The sequence below is a fragment of the Oncorhynchus mykiss genome, chromosome 2 (assembly GCF_013265735.2).
Source record: "Oncorhynchus mykiss isolate Arlee chromosome 2, USDA_OmykA_1.1, whole genome shotgun sequence".
NCBI classification, from domain to species: Eukaryota; Metazoa; Chordata; class Actinopteri; order Salmoniformes; family Salmonidae; genus Oncorhynchus; species Oncorhynchus mykiss.
Genome location: NC_048566.1, coordinates 102,074,109 through 102,089,446, shown reverse-complemented (window position 1 = coordinate 102,089,446; position 15,338 = coordinate 102,074,109). Strand labels below are relative to the sequence as shown.

The following is a 15,338-nucleotide window of genomic DNA, read 5'->3' as shown; positions in this document are numbered from 1 at the left end:
CCTTATTATTATTCGACCATGCTGGTCATTTATGAACATTTGAACATCTTGGCCATGTTCTGTTATAATCTCCACCCGGCACATCCAGAAGAGGACTGGCCATCCCACATATGCTCTCTCTAATTCTCTCTTTCTTTCTCTCTCTCGGAGGACCTGAGCCCTAGGACCATGCCCCAGGAATACCTGACATGATGACTCCTTGCTGTCCCCAGTCCACCTGACCGTGCTGCTGCTCCAGTTTCAACTGTTCTGCCTTATTATTATTCGACCATGCTGGTCATTTATGAACATTTGAACATCTTGGCCATGTTCTGTTATAATCTCCACCCGGCACAGCCAGAAGAGGACTGGCCACCACACATAGCCTGGTTCCTCTCTAGATTTCTTCCTAGGTTTTGGCCTTTCTAGGGAGTTTTTCCTAGCCACCGTGCTTCTACACCTGCATTGCTTGCTGTTTGGGGTTTTAGGCTGGGTTTCTGTACAGCACTTTGAGATATCAGCTGATGTACGAAGGGCTATATAAACACATTTGATTTGATTTGATTTGTATGGTTGACTTACGTGTGTTGATCTTCTGCAGTGAGATGTGTTTTTCCAGCTGGCGGCGTAGCTTCACCTCCGCTCCGTACTTCCCTGTAGTGCCGTTGTCGGCCAGGATGAAGTGGGAGTGGCTGTTGTTCAGGACAGACAGCTTGGAGAGCGGGTTGGACATGGTCTGGTATGGCCGTGTTACCTGGTGAGAAGGAAGAAGAAATACAATATCACTGACTGAGGAACACATACCAAAAACAGCACACTGGAAAACACTTTCTCTCGTGATATAGGCCTGGGTATGCTTTACAACAGATAACTGGTGCTTGGAGTAATGGAGTGAATGGTCACAGGTGTGAATGATTCATGGCTGATTGTGGTGCTAAGAGGGGGACTGAGCAACTGGCTTGTAACACTTACATCTCTACCGATGAGGTCCTCCTTGTTCTCTATGATGCCCCAGGGAGCGATACCGATGGCACATACCTTCCCTCTGGACTTAGAGGAGTGGTCCTTCAGGGCATCCCCCACGTGACGAATCACACCTATAGGACAGAAGAAGAACAACAATTAAGAACCAGGGGACATAACCAGAAGGATGAACCAGAATGAGGAAGCAGAATGATGAACCCAAATGAGGAAGCAGAATGATGAACCTGAATGAGGAAGCAGAAGGATGACCAAGAGTGAGGAAGCAGAAGGATGAACCCGAATGAGGAAGCAGAAGGATGAACCTGAATGAGGAAGCAGAAGGATGAACCTGAATGAGGAAGCAGAAGGATGAACCAAAAGGAGGAACCAGGAGGATGCACCAGGGTATGGAACCAGAATGAGGAACCAGAAGGATGAACCAGAAGGATGAACCAGAAGGATGAACCCTGGGATGGAACCAGAATAAGGAACCAGAAGGATGAACCAGAATGTTGAAACCTGGGATGGAACCAGGATGAGGAACCAGAAGGATGAACCAGAATGTTGAAACCTGGGATGGGAACCAGAATGAGGAACCAGAAGGATGAACCAGGCGGGGGAACCAGATGGATGAACCAGAAGGATTAACCATAATTAGGAACTAGATGGATGAACCAGAAAGACAAACCAGGGGATGGAACAAGGTGGATGAACCAGAAGGAAGCTAGGTAACTTATATGAGACAATGGACTTAGAGGAATGGTCCTTCAGGACATCCCTCATCTGACGGATCACACCCATAGGCCATAAGAAGAAGAATGAAGAACCAGGGGATATAACCAGAATGAGGAACCAGAAGAATGAAACAGAACGAGGACCTGAGCCCTAGGACCATGAACCAGGACTACCTGACATGATGACTCCTTGCTGTCCCCAGTCCACCTGGCCGTGCTGCTGCTCCAGTTTCAACTGTTCTGCCTCATTATTATTGGACCATGCTGGTCATTTATGAACATTTGAACATCTTGGCCATGTTCTGTTATAATCTCCACCCGGCACAGCCAGAAGAGGACTGGCCACCCCACATAGCCTGGTTCCTCTCTAGGTTTCCTCCTAGGTTTTGGCCTTTCTAGGGAGTTTTTCCTAGCCACCGTGCTTCTACACCTGCATTGCTTGCTGTTTGGGGTTTTAGGCTGGGTTTCTGTACAGCACTTTGAGATTTCAGCTGATGTACGAAGGGCTATATAAATACATTTGATTTGATTTGATTTGATGAACAAGGATGAACCAAAACTGAGAAATTGGTGAGGGCGGTGACCAAGAACCTGATGGTCATTCTGACAGAGCTCTACAGTTCCTCTCTGGAGATGGGAGAACGTTCCAGAAGGACAACCATCTCTGCAGCACTCCACCAACCAGGCCTTTATGGTAGAGTGGCCAGACGGAAGCCACTGCTCAGTAAAAGGCACATGACAGCCTGCTTGGAGTTTGCCAAAAGGCACCTAAACACTAAGACCATGAGAAACAAGATTGTCTGGCCTGATGAAACCACAATTGAACTCTTTGTCCTGAATGTCAAACGTCATGTCTGGAGTAAACCTGACACCATCCCTACGGTGAAACATGGTGGTGGCAGCATCATGCTGCGGGGATGTTTTCAGGGGTAGGGACTGGGAGACTAGTCAGGATCAAGCAAATATGAATGAAGCAAAGTTCAGAGAGATCCTTGATGAAAACCTGCTCCAGAGCGCTCAGGACCTCAGACTGGGTCGAAGGTTCACTTTACAGTGAACAGGACAACAACCCTAAGCACACAGCCAATACATCGGAGGAATCACTTCAGGATAGGTCTCTCTATGTCCTTGAGTGGCCCAGTCAGAGCCCGGACTTGAACACGATCAACATCTCTGGAGAGACCTGAAAAAGGCTGTGCAGCAAGGCTCCCCATCCAACCTGACAGAGCTTGAGAAGATCCTCAGAGGAGAATGGGAGAAACTCCACATATACAGTTGTGCCAAACTTGTAGTGTCGTATCCAAGAAGACACGAGGCTGTAATCACTGACAAAGATGCTTCAACAAAGTACTGAGTAAAGGGTCTGAATATTTATGTAAATGTGATATTTCAGATTTGGTATTTTTTATGAATTAGCAAACATTTCTAAAAACCTGTTTTTGCTTTGTCATTATTGGGTGTTATATTGATTGTTGAGGGATAAAAAATGAAGTGATCTGCTGCTAAACAGCAGCTCTGCAGAGTGTAGGTCGTGGAGTGATCTGCTGCTAAACAGCAGTCCTGCAGAGTGTTGGTCGTGGAGTGATCTGCTGCTAAACAGCAGTCCTGCAGAGTGTTGGTCGTGGGGTGATCTGCTGCTAAACAGCAGTCCTGCAGAGTGTAGGTCGTGGAGTGATCTGCTGCTAAACAGCAGTCCTGCAGAGTGTTCGTCGTGGGGTGATCTGCTGCTAAACAGCAGTCCTGCAGAGTGTAGGTCGTGGAGTGATCTGCTGCTAAACAGCAGTCCTGCAGAGTGTTGGTCGTGGAGTGATCTGCTGCTAAACAGCAGCCCTGCAGAGTGTGGGTCGTGGAGTGATCTGATGCTAAACAGCAGCCCTGCAGAGCGTAGGTCGTGGAGTGATCTGCTGCTAAACAACAGCCCTGCAGTGTGTGGGTCGTGGAGTGATCTGCTGCTGAAATACAGCCCAGCAGAGTGTGGGTCGTGGAGTGATCTGCTGCTGAAAAACAGCCCTGCAGAGTGTGGGTCGTGGAGTGATCTTCAAGAAAACTGCATAAAAAAATATATCCTGCAAAACATGAAGTACATTCTTCTTCCACCCAATAGCGCAGCTGTACAGAGATCACTGAACACAGAGCGCACTGAACACAGAGAGCACTGAACACAGAGCGCACTGAACACAGAGAGCACTGAACACAGAGCGCACTGAACACAGAGCGCACTGAACACAGAGAGCACTGAACACAGAGCGCACTGAACACAGAGCGCACTGAACACAGAGAGCACTGAACACAGAGAGCACTGAACACAGAGAGCACTGAACAGAGAGCGCCGTTGCACTTGGTCAAACTCAATTCCAGCAATTAATAATAATAATTATAAATGTCATCTGACTCGTCGTGGCCCAGAAAGGCTGCTTTAGAGAGATCATCATAAACCTCAACTATACTACAAACACATGGCTCTGGCCATGATCTTATTCACACTTTGAGGTGCCACATGTACTGTACTACTGTCTCAAACGGACCATGCAGAGTAATTATCTGAACACACATACACATACTGTACCATGACCTACACTATACTACAGTAGATGTATGTAACCTCTGTATACATCAATTATGTCAGTCTTGCTGCTGGTGATTCTCTGATCCACCTCTACGCAGATGACACCATTCTGTGTACATCTGTCCCTTCTTTGGACACTGTGTTAAATGGCTGCAGGGGCACTATTGAGTAGCTCGGATGAAAGATGCCCAAAGGTGCCCAGAGTAAACGGCCTGCTCCTCAGTCTCAGTTGCTAATATATGCATATTATTATTACTATTGGAAAGAACACACTGCCGTTTCGGAAACTGCTTGAATGATGTCTGTGAGTATAACATAACTCATATGGCAGACAAAAACCTGAGAAGAAATCCAAACAGGAAGTGAGAAATCTGAGGTTGGTATATTTTCAAACCATTCCCAATTGAAATCCCATTGCGATATGAATGAAGATTCACTTCCTAGGGCTTCCACTAGATGTCAACCGTCTATACAACTGTCTATTTGAATGAGGCTTCTACTGTGTTGTGGGACTGAATAAGAGCAGAATGAGCCATGGCAGTCAGCCATTTCCTGGTCACACGCATTCCACACGCATTCCTCCTCAAGAAACAAAGGAATTCTCTGGCTGGAACATTATTGAAGATTTATTATAAAAACATCCTAATGATTGATTCTGTACTTAGTTTGAAATGTTTCTTCGACCTGTAATATAACTTTTTGAAGATTTTGTCCGAAAAAATGATCGACCAGCACCAGCGTTTGGATAGATGTACCAAACGCACTAACAAAAGTAGCTAATTGGACACAAATAACGGACATTATCGAAGAAATCAATAATTTATTGTGGACCTGGGATTTCTGGGAGTGCATTCTGATGAGGATCAAAGGTAAGGGAATATTTAGCATGTAATTTATGGTTTATGTTGACTACAACATCGTGGCTAACATCGTGGCTAACATCGTGGCTAATTTGACTTGATTGTTCAGATTTTTGAATGTTTTGCTTTTTCCGTAAAATCTGACACAGCGGATGCATTAAGGACAGGTATATCTATAATTCCATGTGTAGAACTTGTATTATCATCTACATTTATGAAGAGTATCTGTTGAATCGATGTGGCTATGCAAAATCACTGGCTGTTTTTGAAACTAGTGAATGTAACGCGCCAATGTAAACTCAGATTTGTTGATATAAATATTAACTTTATCAAACAAAACATACATGTATTGTGTAACATGAAGTCCTATGAGTGTCATCTGATCAAGATCATCAAAGGTCAGTGATTAATTTTATCTCTATTTGTGCTTTTTGTGACTCCTCTCTTTGGCTGGGAAAATGGCTGTTTTTATTGTGGTTTGGTGGTGACCTAACATAATCGTTTGTGGTGCTTTCGCTGAAAAGCATATTTGAAATCGGACACTGTGGTGGGAATAACAACAAGACTACCTTTAAAACGGTATAAAATACATGTTTGTTTGAGGAATTTTAATTATGAGATTTCTGTTGTTTTGAATTTGGCGCCCTGCAATTCCACTGGCTGTTGTCATATCATCACGTTAACGGGATTGCAGCCCAAAGAGGTTTTAACTAACCTCCAGACGAGCTTCAATGCCATACAACTCTCCTTCCGTAGCCTCCAACTGCTCTTCAACGCAAGTAAAACAAAATGCATGCTATTCAACCGATCGCTGCCCGCACCTGCCCACCCATCTAGCATCACTACTCTGGACGGCTCTGACTTAGAAAACACAACTACAAATACCTAGGTGTCAGGTTAGACTGTAAACTCTCCTTCCAGACTCACTTTAAGCATCTCCAATCCAAAATTAAACCTAGAATTGGCTTCATATATCGTAACAAAGCATCCTTTACTCATGCTGCCAAACATACCCTCGTAAAACTGACTATCCTACCGATCCTCGACTTCGGTGATGTCATCTATAAAATTGCCTCCAACACTCTACTCAGCAAACTGGATGTAGTCTATCACAGTGCCATCCGTTTTGTCACCAAAGCCCCATACACACCCACCATTGCGACCTGTACGCTCTCGTTGGTTGGCCCTCACTTCATATTATTCGCCAAACCCACTGGCTCCAGGTCATCTACAAGTCTCTGCTAGGTAAAGCCCCGCCTTATCTCAGCAGACTGGTCACCATAGCAGCTCCCACTCGTAGCACGCGCTCCAGCAGGTATATCTCACTGATGTACCCCCAAAGCCAACTCCTCCTTTGGTCGTCTTCCCTTCCAGTTCTCTGCTGCCAATGACTGGAACGAACGGCAAAAATCACTGAAACTGGAGACTCATATCTCCCTCACTAGCTTTAAGCACCAGCTGTCAGAGCAGCTCACAGATCACTGCACCTGTACATAGCCCATCTGTAAACAGCCCATCTATCTACATACCTCATCCCCATACTGTATTTATTTATTTAGCTTGCTCCTTTGCACCGCAGTATCTCTACTTGCACATTCATTTTCTGCACATCTACCATTCCAGTGTTTAAATGCTCTATTGTAATTACTTCACCACGATGGCCTATTTATTGCCTTAACTCCCTTATCTTACCTCATTTGCACTAACTGTATATAGACTGTTTTCTTTTGTTCTACTGTATTATTGACTGTGTTTTGTTTATTCCAAATCAAATCAAATCAAATCAAATCAAATTTTATTTGTCACATACACATGGTTAGCAGATGTTAATGCGAGTGTAGCGAAATGCTTGTGCTTCTAGTTCCGACAATGCAGTAATAACCAACAAGTAATCTAACTAACAATTCCAAAACTACTGTCTTGTACACAGTGTAAGGGGATAAAGAATATGTACATAAGGATATATGAATGAGTGATTGTACAGAGCAGCATAGGCAAGATACAGTAGATGGTATCGAGTACAGTATATACATATGAGATGAGTATGTAAACAAAGTGGCATAGTTAAAGTGGCTTTATTTCCATGTGTTGTTGTATGTGTCGAATTGCTATGCTTTATCTTGGCCAGGTCGCAGTTGCAAATGAGAACAACTAGCCTACCTGGTTAAATAAAGGTGAAATAAAGAAAATAAATACAAAACCTGACCTACACTACTGTAGATGAATATACAGATCGAACACACGATCTTTAGTACTATCTGACCTCTGACATGTGTAATCCATGTTTCCCTTCCGACATGGCTGAATTAATATCATGTGTATCACCATGGGAAGATTTGATGTGAGTGATATTTAAGCAGCAGGCCAGGATTCAAGAGACCTGTGCACGGTAAATGCCTTTAAAAGGTGATTTCTGTTTGAGCCGACTTCAGAGTTTACAGCGAACTTGATTTCTGTGAATATATGGGATGTGGCCTATATCTATCACTTTGCTCAGGTTGTTAATCATGTTGAATCTGTGTTGAATTGAATCTGGGCCTCATTCTCTCAATGGTATTCCTGTTCTGAACTATAAAGTGAGTCTCCAATGTTAAGGGTCAGGGTAGCTTGTTCAGAGCATTATGGGTAATGTAGTTCATCATGCTAAGGCAGGTACCCACCAGTGCTGACTCCACCAGTGAAGATCCATGCTCCGGTGGTGACTGCAGCCTTGATGAGTCCCTTCCCTAACACCTGTTTGAGTTTGGGCTGCAGGTCAAAGTTCTGCAGCCCTCCGTGAATGGAGATGAGCAGGTTGGGGAGTTCCAGCTGCCAGTCTTTCACCATCAGTTGGAGGAGATTGTCTGGCTTAGAGTCATGGGACACTCTGATGTACTGGAAGGGGAGGGAAGGGGAGAGGAAAATAGTTAAACTCTGTGCTCTACACATTGCAGAAATGATTCTACCTAAAAACAATAAAGGGCTCTCCTGCAGGGACAAGCACGCATAATAAAATATTTTGGTTGGTTTGGGGGACGTTTGTTGAATTCTGTATGCAAGCTCTTGTGGTTGTGTTGTGGATGTACCATAACTAGTCTAGTGTAGTTATAATTGTGGGTGTGGTGTGTTGGATTCATTTGATTGTCCTTATTTTGGGGACGGTGCAGTTATGGTGTGGTTGTGGTATTTAGTGGTTGTGGTGTAGTTGTGGTGTGGTTGTGGTATTGAGTAGTTGTGGTGTAGTTGTGGTGTAGTTATGGTGTGGTTGTGGTATTGAGTAGTTATGGTGTGGTTGTGGATTTGAGTAGTTATGGTGTGGTTGTGGTATTGAGTGGGTGTGGTGTGGTTGTGGTATTGAGTAGTTGTGTGGTTGTGGTATTGAGTAGCTGTGGTGTGGTTGTGGTGTGGTTGTGGTATTGAGTAGTTGTGGTGTGGTTGTGGTATTGAGTAGCTGTGGTGTGGTTGTGGTGTGGTTGTGGTATTGAGTAGTTATGGTGTGGTTGTGGTATTGAGTAGTTATGCTGTAGTTATGGTGTGGTTGTGGTGTGGTTGTGTTGTGGTTGTGGTACTGAGTAGTTATGGTGTAGTTATGGTGTGGTTGTGGTGTGGTTCTGATGTGGTTGTGGTATTGAGTAGTTATGGTGTGGTTGTGGTATTGAGTGGTTGTGGTGTGGTTGTGGTATTGAGTAGTTATGGTGTGGTTGTGGTATTGAGTGGGTGTGGTTGTGGTATTGAGTAGTTATGCTGTAGTTATGGTGTGGTTGTGGTGTGGTTCTGATGTGGTTGTGGTATTGAGTAGTTATGGTGTGGTATTGAATAGCTGTGGTGTGGTTGTGGTGTGGTTGTGGTATTGAGTAGATGTGGTGTAGTTATGGTGTGGTTGTGGTATTGAATAGTTATGGTGTGGTTGTGGTATTGAGTAGTTATGTTGTAGTTGTGGTGTGGTTGTGGTGTGGTTGTGGTATTGAGTAGTTGTGGTGTGGTTGTGGTATTGAGTAGCTGTGGTGTGGTTGTGGTATTGAGTAGTTGTGGTGTAGTTGTGGTGTAGTTGTGGTGTGGTTGTGGTATTGAGTAGTTGTGGTGTGGTATTGAGTAGTTGTGGTGTAGTTGTGGTATTGAGTAGTTATGGTGTGGTTGTGGTATTGAGTAGTTATGGTGTGGTTGTGGTATTGAGTGGTTGTGGTGTGGTTGTGGTATTCAGTAGTTGTGGTGTAGTTGTGGAATTTAGTAGTTGTGGTGTGGTTGTGGTGTGGTTGTGGTATTGAGTAGCTGTGGTGTGGTTGTTGTATTGAGTAGTTGTGGTGTAGTTGTGGTGTGTTTGTGGTATTGAGTAGTTGTGGTGTGGTATTGAGTAGTTGTGGTGTAGTTGTGGTATTGAGTAGATATGGTGTGGTTGTGGTATTGAGTGGTTGTGGTGTGGTTGTGGTATTCAGTAGTTGTGGTGTAGTTGTGGAATTTAGTGGTTGTGGTGTGGTTTTGGTGTGGTTGTGGTATTGAGTAGTTATGGTGTGGTTGTGGTATTGAGTAGCTATGGTGTGGTTGTGGTATTGAGTAGTTATGGTGTGGTTGTGGTGTGGTTCTGATGTGGTTGTGGTATTGAGTAGTTATGGTGTGGTTGTGGTATTGAGTAGTTATGGTGTGGTTGTTGTATTGAGTGATTGTGTTGTGGTTGTGGTATTGAGTAGTTGGTGTGGTTGTGGTATTGAGTAGTTGTGGTATAGTTGTGGTATTGAGTAGTTATGGTGTGGTTGTGGTGTGGTTGTGGTATTGAGTTGTTGTGGTGTGGTTGTGGTATTGAGTAGTTATGGTGTGGTTGTGGTATTGAGTAGTTATGGTGTGGTTGTGGTATTGAGTAGTTATGGTGTGGTTGTGGTGTGGTTGTGGTATTGAGTAGTTGTGGTTGTGGTATTGAGTATTTGTGGTGCAGTAATGGGATTGAGTAGTTATGGTGTGGTTGTGGTATTGAGTAGTTATGGTGTGGTATTGAGTAGTTGTGGTGTGGTTGTGGTATTCAGTAGTTATGGTGTGGTTGTGGTATTGAGTTGTTATGGTGTGGTTGTGGTATTGAGTAGTTATGTTGTTGTTGTGGTATTGAGTAGTTATGGTATGGTGTTGGTTTTGAGTAGATATGGTGTGGTTGTGGTACTGAGTGGTTGTGGTGTGGTTGTGGTATTTAGTTGTTTGTTTTGTTTATTTATTTGTTTATTTTATTTTTTTACAGGGACAGTGCACATTAATCAACGTTTCAGTAAAAGTGCCGGTTTTAGCCAGTCGGCTAATTTTAAACCGCAGTCCCTGTGCAGGTTATTAAAAACAATTACAATATAGACAATAGCAACATAGAACAAGCAAGACATAGCAACATAGGACAAGCAAGACATAGCATACAGACAGAGCAACATAAAACAAAAAGCAGCAAGACAAAATTCATAAAAGTAACAAAGTGTTTCCACACCTCACAAGCTACAGACAACAGACAACATGGAAAGCGGCAACACACAGCTAGGGACCATGTTCACAAATCTGATTGACCTTTAGCCATGTCTTCAAGCATTTTGTGAAAGTGTGATATGTGGTGCAGTTATGTGTGTCTGATGGCAGTGTATTCCAGACATGCGAAGCTCTCACAGAGAATGCAGATTTACTAAAGGTGCTTTTCCTTAGGGGAACTATACAGTCACCTCTCATGGCAGACCTTGTGGATCTTCTGCCATATGTCTGGATTTTCTGTTTAACAAAAATATTGAGTGGAGGGGGAGCCAGGCCATTAAGGATCTTGAATACAAGACATGCGTCAGTGTATTGCACAAGATTTTCCCAACTCAAGAGCTCATGCTTTCTAAGGATGTGACAATGATGATGGCTATTAGGCTTCCTATCAAGCACTTTGAGAGCCTGTTTGTAGACAGACTGAATAGGTTTTAATGTTGTACAGCAAGCTTGGGCCCAACTAGTCAAGCAGTATGTTAAGTGGGGGAGTATCATAGATTTGAAGTACAGTTTTGCTACCTCTGTAGTCAAACAATTTCGTATAAATCGGAAATTAGCTAGGTTGGTTAATTTGGTTATTTGAATTACCTTTTTCACATGCTTTTTAAAAGAGAGGTTGGAATCAAGTATGATGCCAAGGTACTTAAAATCGGATACCACCTGGAGCTTCTCCCCTGACACATAGACATCTGGCTCAGTAGCATCTGTTGCCCTCTTTGTGAAGAACATGCAAACAGTTTTTTTCACGTTGAGATGCAAACACGAGTCACTGAGCCACTTTGTAACCTGGACCATTACAGTAGTGAGTTCTTGTGCAGCTTGTTGTTTGCTCTTTGCATGCACATATATCACTGTATCATCTGCATACATTTGAACTTCAGACCCAGTACAGACAGAAGGCAGATCATTAATGTACAGGCTGAACAGGAGGGGCCCCAGTATTGACCCTTGGGGCACGCCCACATCATAGCTACGAGTGGGCGACAGCTCATTGCTCACTCTGACACACTGAGTTCTGCCTTCAAGGTATGATTTCATCCATCTCAAGGCATCAGGGGAAAAGTTGAACTTGGACAATTTTGTGATGAGAATCTCATGGTTAACAGTATCAAAAGCCTTCCTTAGGTCCAAAAACACAGCCCCAACAGCACCCCCTTTGTCCATCTTGGACTTCACATTTTCCAGAAGAAAGCAGTTGGCCGTTTCTGTGGAGTGTTTCGCTCTGAAGCCAAACTGCATGGAGTGTAATGTGAAGGGGCTGTTGTTGAGGTGGGCAATCAGTTGTTCTGCTACACACTTTTCAACAACCTTTGACACCACAGGTAGTATACTAATGGGTCTGTAGTTACTCACGTCAGCAGGGTCGCCTGATTTAAAGATGGCCGTTATTATGGCCGACTTCCATACCCTTGGAAACACACCGAGACCAATAGATGTGTTGGTGACCTTAGTAATGGGGCCAATGAGTGACTCTTTGTAGTTTTTAAGAAAGGTAGAGTCCATCCCAAACACAGCTTTGGCTTTAGAGTTCTTTAGTGAGCTAATCACCTTGTTCACCTTTGACTCAGAAACCTCCCTTATGATGAAGACAGGTTGAGTGTCATTCACTAGCACTGAGCCCAAGAAACAGTGTAGTTGTGGTATTGAGTAGTTGTGGTGTGGTTGTGGTGTGGTTGTCGTATTGAGTAGTTATGGTGTGGTTGTGGTATTGAGTGGTTGTGGTGTGGTTGTGGTATTGAGTGGTTGTGGTGTGGTTGTGGTATTGAGTAGTTGTGGTGTAGTTGAGGTATTGAGTAGCTGTGGTGTGGTTGTGGTATTGAGTAGTTGTGTTGTAGTTGTGGTATTGAGTAGTCATGGTGTGGTATTGAGTAGTTATGGTGTGGTTGTGGTATTGAGTGGTTGTGGTGTGGTTGTGGTATTGAGTAGTTGTGGTGTAGTTATGGTGTGGTTGTGGTATTGAGTAGTTCTGGTGTGGTTGTGGTATTGAGTAGTTATGGTGTAGGTGTGGTATTGAGTAGTTATGGTGTGGTTGTGGTATTGAGTAGTTATGGTGTGGTTGTGGTATTGAGTGGTTGTGGTGTGGTAGTGGTATTGAGTAGTTGTGGTGTAGAGTTATGGTGTGGTTTTGGTATTGAGTAGTTATGGTGTGGTTGTGGTATTCAGTAGTTGTGGTGTAGAGTTATGGTGTGGTTTTGGTATTGAGTAGTTATGGTGTGGTTGTGGTGTGGTTCTGATGTGGTTGTGGTATTGAGTAGTTATGGTGTGGTTGTGGTATTGAGTAGTGATGGTGTGGTTGTTGTATTGAGTGCTTGTGTTGTGGTTGTGGTGTTGATAAGTTGGTGTGGTTGTGGTGTGGTTGTGGTATTGAGTAGTTGTGGTATAGTTGTGGTATTGAGTAGTTATGGTGTGGTTGTGGTATTGAGTAGTTATGGTGTGGTTGTGGTATTGAGTGGTTGTGGTGTGGTAGTGGTATTGAGTAGTTGTGGTGTGGTATTGAGTAGTTGTGGTGTGGTTGTGGTATTGAGTAGTTATGGTGTGATTATGGTGTTGAGTAGTTATGTTGTAGTTATGGTCTGGTTCTGGTATTGAGTAGTTATGATGTGGTTGTTGTATTGAGTAGTTATGGTGTGGTTGTGGTATTGAGTAGATGTGGTGTAGTTGTGGTATTGAGTGGTTGTGGTGTGGTTGTGGTGTGGTTGTGGTATTGAGTAGTTATGGTGTGGTTATGGTGTTGAGTAGTTATGTTGTAGTTATGGTCTGGTTCTGGTATTGAGTAGTTATGGTGTGGTTGTTGTATTGAGTAGTTATGGTGTGGTTGTGGTATTGAGTAGTTATGATGTGGATGTGGTATTGAGTGGTTGTGGTGTGGTTGTGGTATTGAGTAGTTGTGGTATGGAGTATTTGTGGTGCAGTAATGGGATTGAGTAGTTGTGGTGTGGTTGTGGTATTGAGTAGTTATGGTGTGGTATTGAGTAGTTGTGGTGTGGTTGTGGTATTGAGTAGTTGTGGTGTAGTTGTGGTATTGAGTAGTTATGGTGTGGTATTGAGTAGTTATGGTGTGGTTGTGGTATTGAGTGGTTGTGGTGTGGTTGTGTTATTGAGTAGTTGTGATGTGGTTGTGGTATTGAGTAGCTGTGGTGTGGTTGTGGTATTGAGTAGTTGTGGTGTGGTTGTGGTGTAGTTATGGTGTGGTTGTGGTATTGAGTAGTTATGGTGTGGTTGTGGTATTGAGTAGTTATAGTGTGGTTGTGGTATTGAGTGGTTGTTGTGTGGTTGTGGTATTGAGTAGTTGTGGTGTGGTATTGAGTAGTTATGGTGTAGTTGTGGTATTGAGTAGTTATGGTGTGGTTGTGGTATTGAGTAGTTATGGTGTGGTTGTGGTATTGAGTGGTTTTGGTGTGGTTGTGGTATTCAGTAGTTGTGGTGTAGTTGTGGAATTTAGTGGTTGTGGTGTGGTTGTGGTATTGAGTGGTTTTGGTGTGGTTGTGGTATTCAGTAGTTGTGGTGTAGTTGTGGAATTTAGTGGTTGTGGTGTGGTTGTGGTATTGAGTAGTTGTGATGTAGTTGTGGTATTGAGTAGTTATGGTGTGGTTGTGGTATTGAGTAGTTATGGTGTGGTTTTGGTATTGAGTAGTTATGGTGTGGTTGTGGTGTGGTTCTGATGTGGTTGTGGTATTGAGTGGTTATGGTGTGGTTGTGGTATTGAGTAGTTATGGTGTGGTTGTTGTATTGAGTGCTTGTGTTGTGGTTGTGGTGTTGAGTAGTTGGTGTGGTTGTGGTGTGGTTGCTGTATAGAGTAGTTGTGGTATAGTTGTGGTATTGAGTAGTTATGGTGTGGTTGTGGTATTGAGTGGTTGTGGTGTGGTTGTGGTATTGAGTAGTTGTGGTGTGGTATTGAGTAGTTGTGTAGTGGTTGTGGTATTGAGTAGTTATGGTGTGGTTATGTTGTTGAGTAGTTATGTTGTAGTTATGGTCTGGTTCTGGTATTGAGTAGTTATGGTGTGGTTGTTGTATTGAGTAGTTATGGTGTGGTTGTGGTATTGAGTAGTTATGGTATGGTGTTGGTATTGAGTAGATATGGTGTGGTTGTGGTACTGAGTGGTTGTGGTATGGTTGTGGTATTGAGTTGTTGTGGTGTAGTTGTGGTATTGAGTAGTTGTGGTGTGGTTGTGGTATTGAGTAGTTGTTGTGTGGTTGTGGTATTGAGTAGTTGTGGTGTAGTTGTGGTATTGAGTAGTTGTGGTGTGGTTGTGGTATTGAGTAGTTGTGGTGTGGTTGTGGTGTGGTTGTTGTATTGAGTAGTTATGGTGTGGTTGTGGTATTGAGTGGTTGTGGTGTGGTTGTAGTATGTAGTAGTTGTGGTGTAGTTGTGGTATTGAGTAGTTATGGTGTGGTATTGAGTAGTTGTGGTGTGGTTGTGGTATTGAGTAGTTGCGGTGTAGTTGTGGTATTGAATAGTTGTGGTGTGGTTGTGGTATTGAGTAGTTGTGGTTGTGGTATTGAGTAGTTGTGGTGTGGTTGTGGTATTGAGTAGATGTGGTGTGGTTGTGGTGTGGTTGTCGTATTGAGTAGTTATGGTGTGGTTGTGGTATTGAGTGGTTGTGGTGTGGTTGTAGTATGTAGTAGTTGTGGTGTGGTTGTGGTATTGAGTAGTTGTGGTTGTGGTATTGAGTAGTTGTGGTGTGGTTTTGGTATTGAGTAGATGTGGTGTGGTTGTGGTGTGGTTGTGGTATTGAGTAGTAACGGTGTGGTTGTGGTATTGAGTAG

At 43.5% G+C, this 15,338-nt stretch overlaps 1 protein-coding gene across 1 annotated transcript in view; it reads right to left on the bottom strand.

Moving 5' to 3' along the window:
• The window catches only part of LOC110502669 (transient receptor potential cation channel subfamily M member 1), a 129,784-nt gene that overhangs the window by 78,375 nt on the left and 36,071 nt on the right, over positions 1-15,338 (bottom strand). Inside the window, 3 exon segments of the mRNA XM_036934561.1 lie at positions 562-733; positions 952-1,076; positions 7,763-7,976. Coding sequence (XP_036790456.1) covers positions 562-733; positions 952-1,076; positions 7,763-7,976 — 511 coding nt within the window.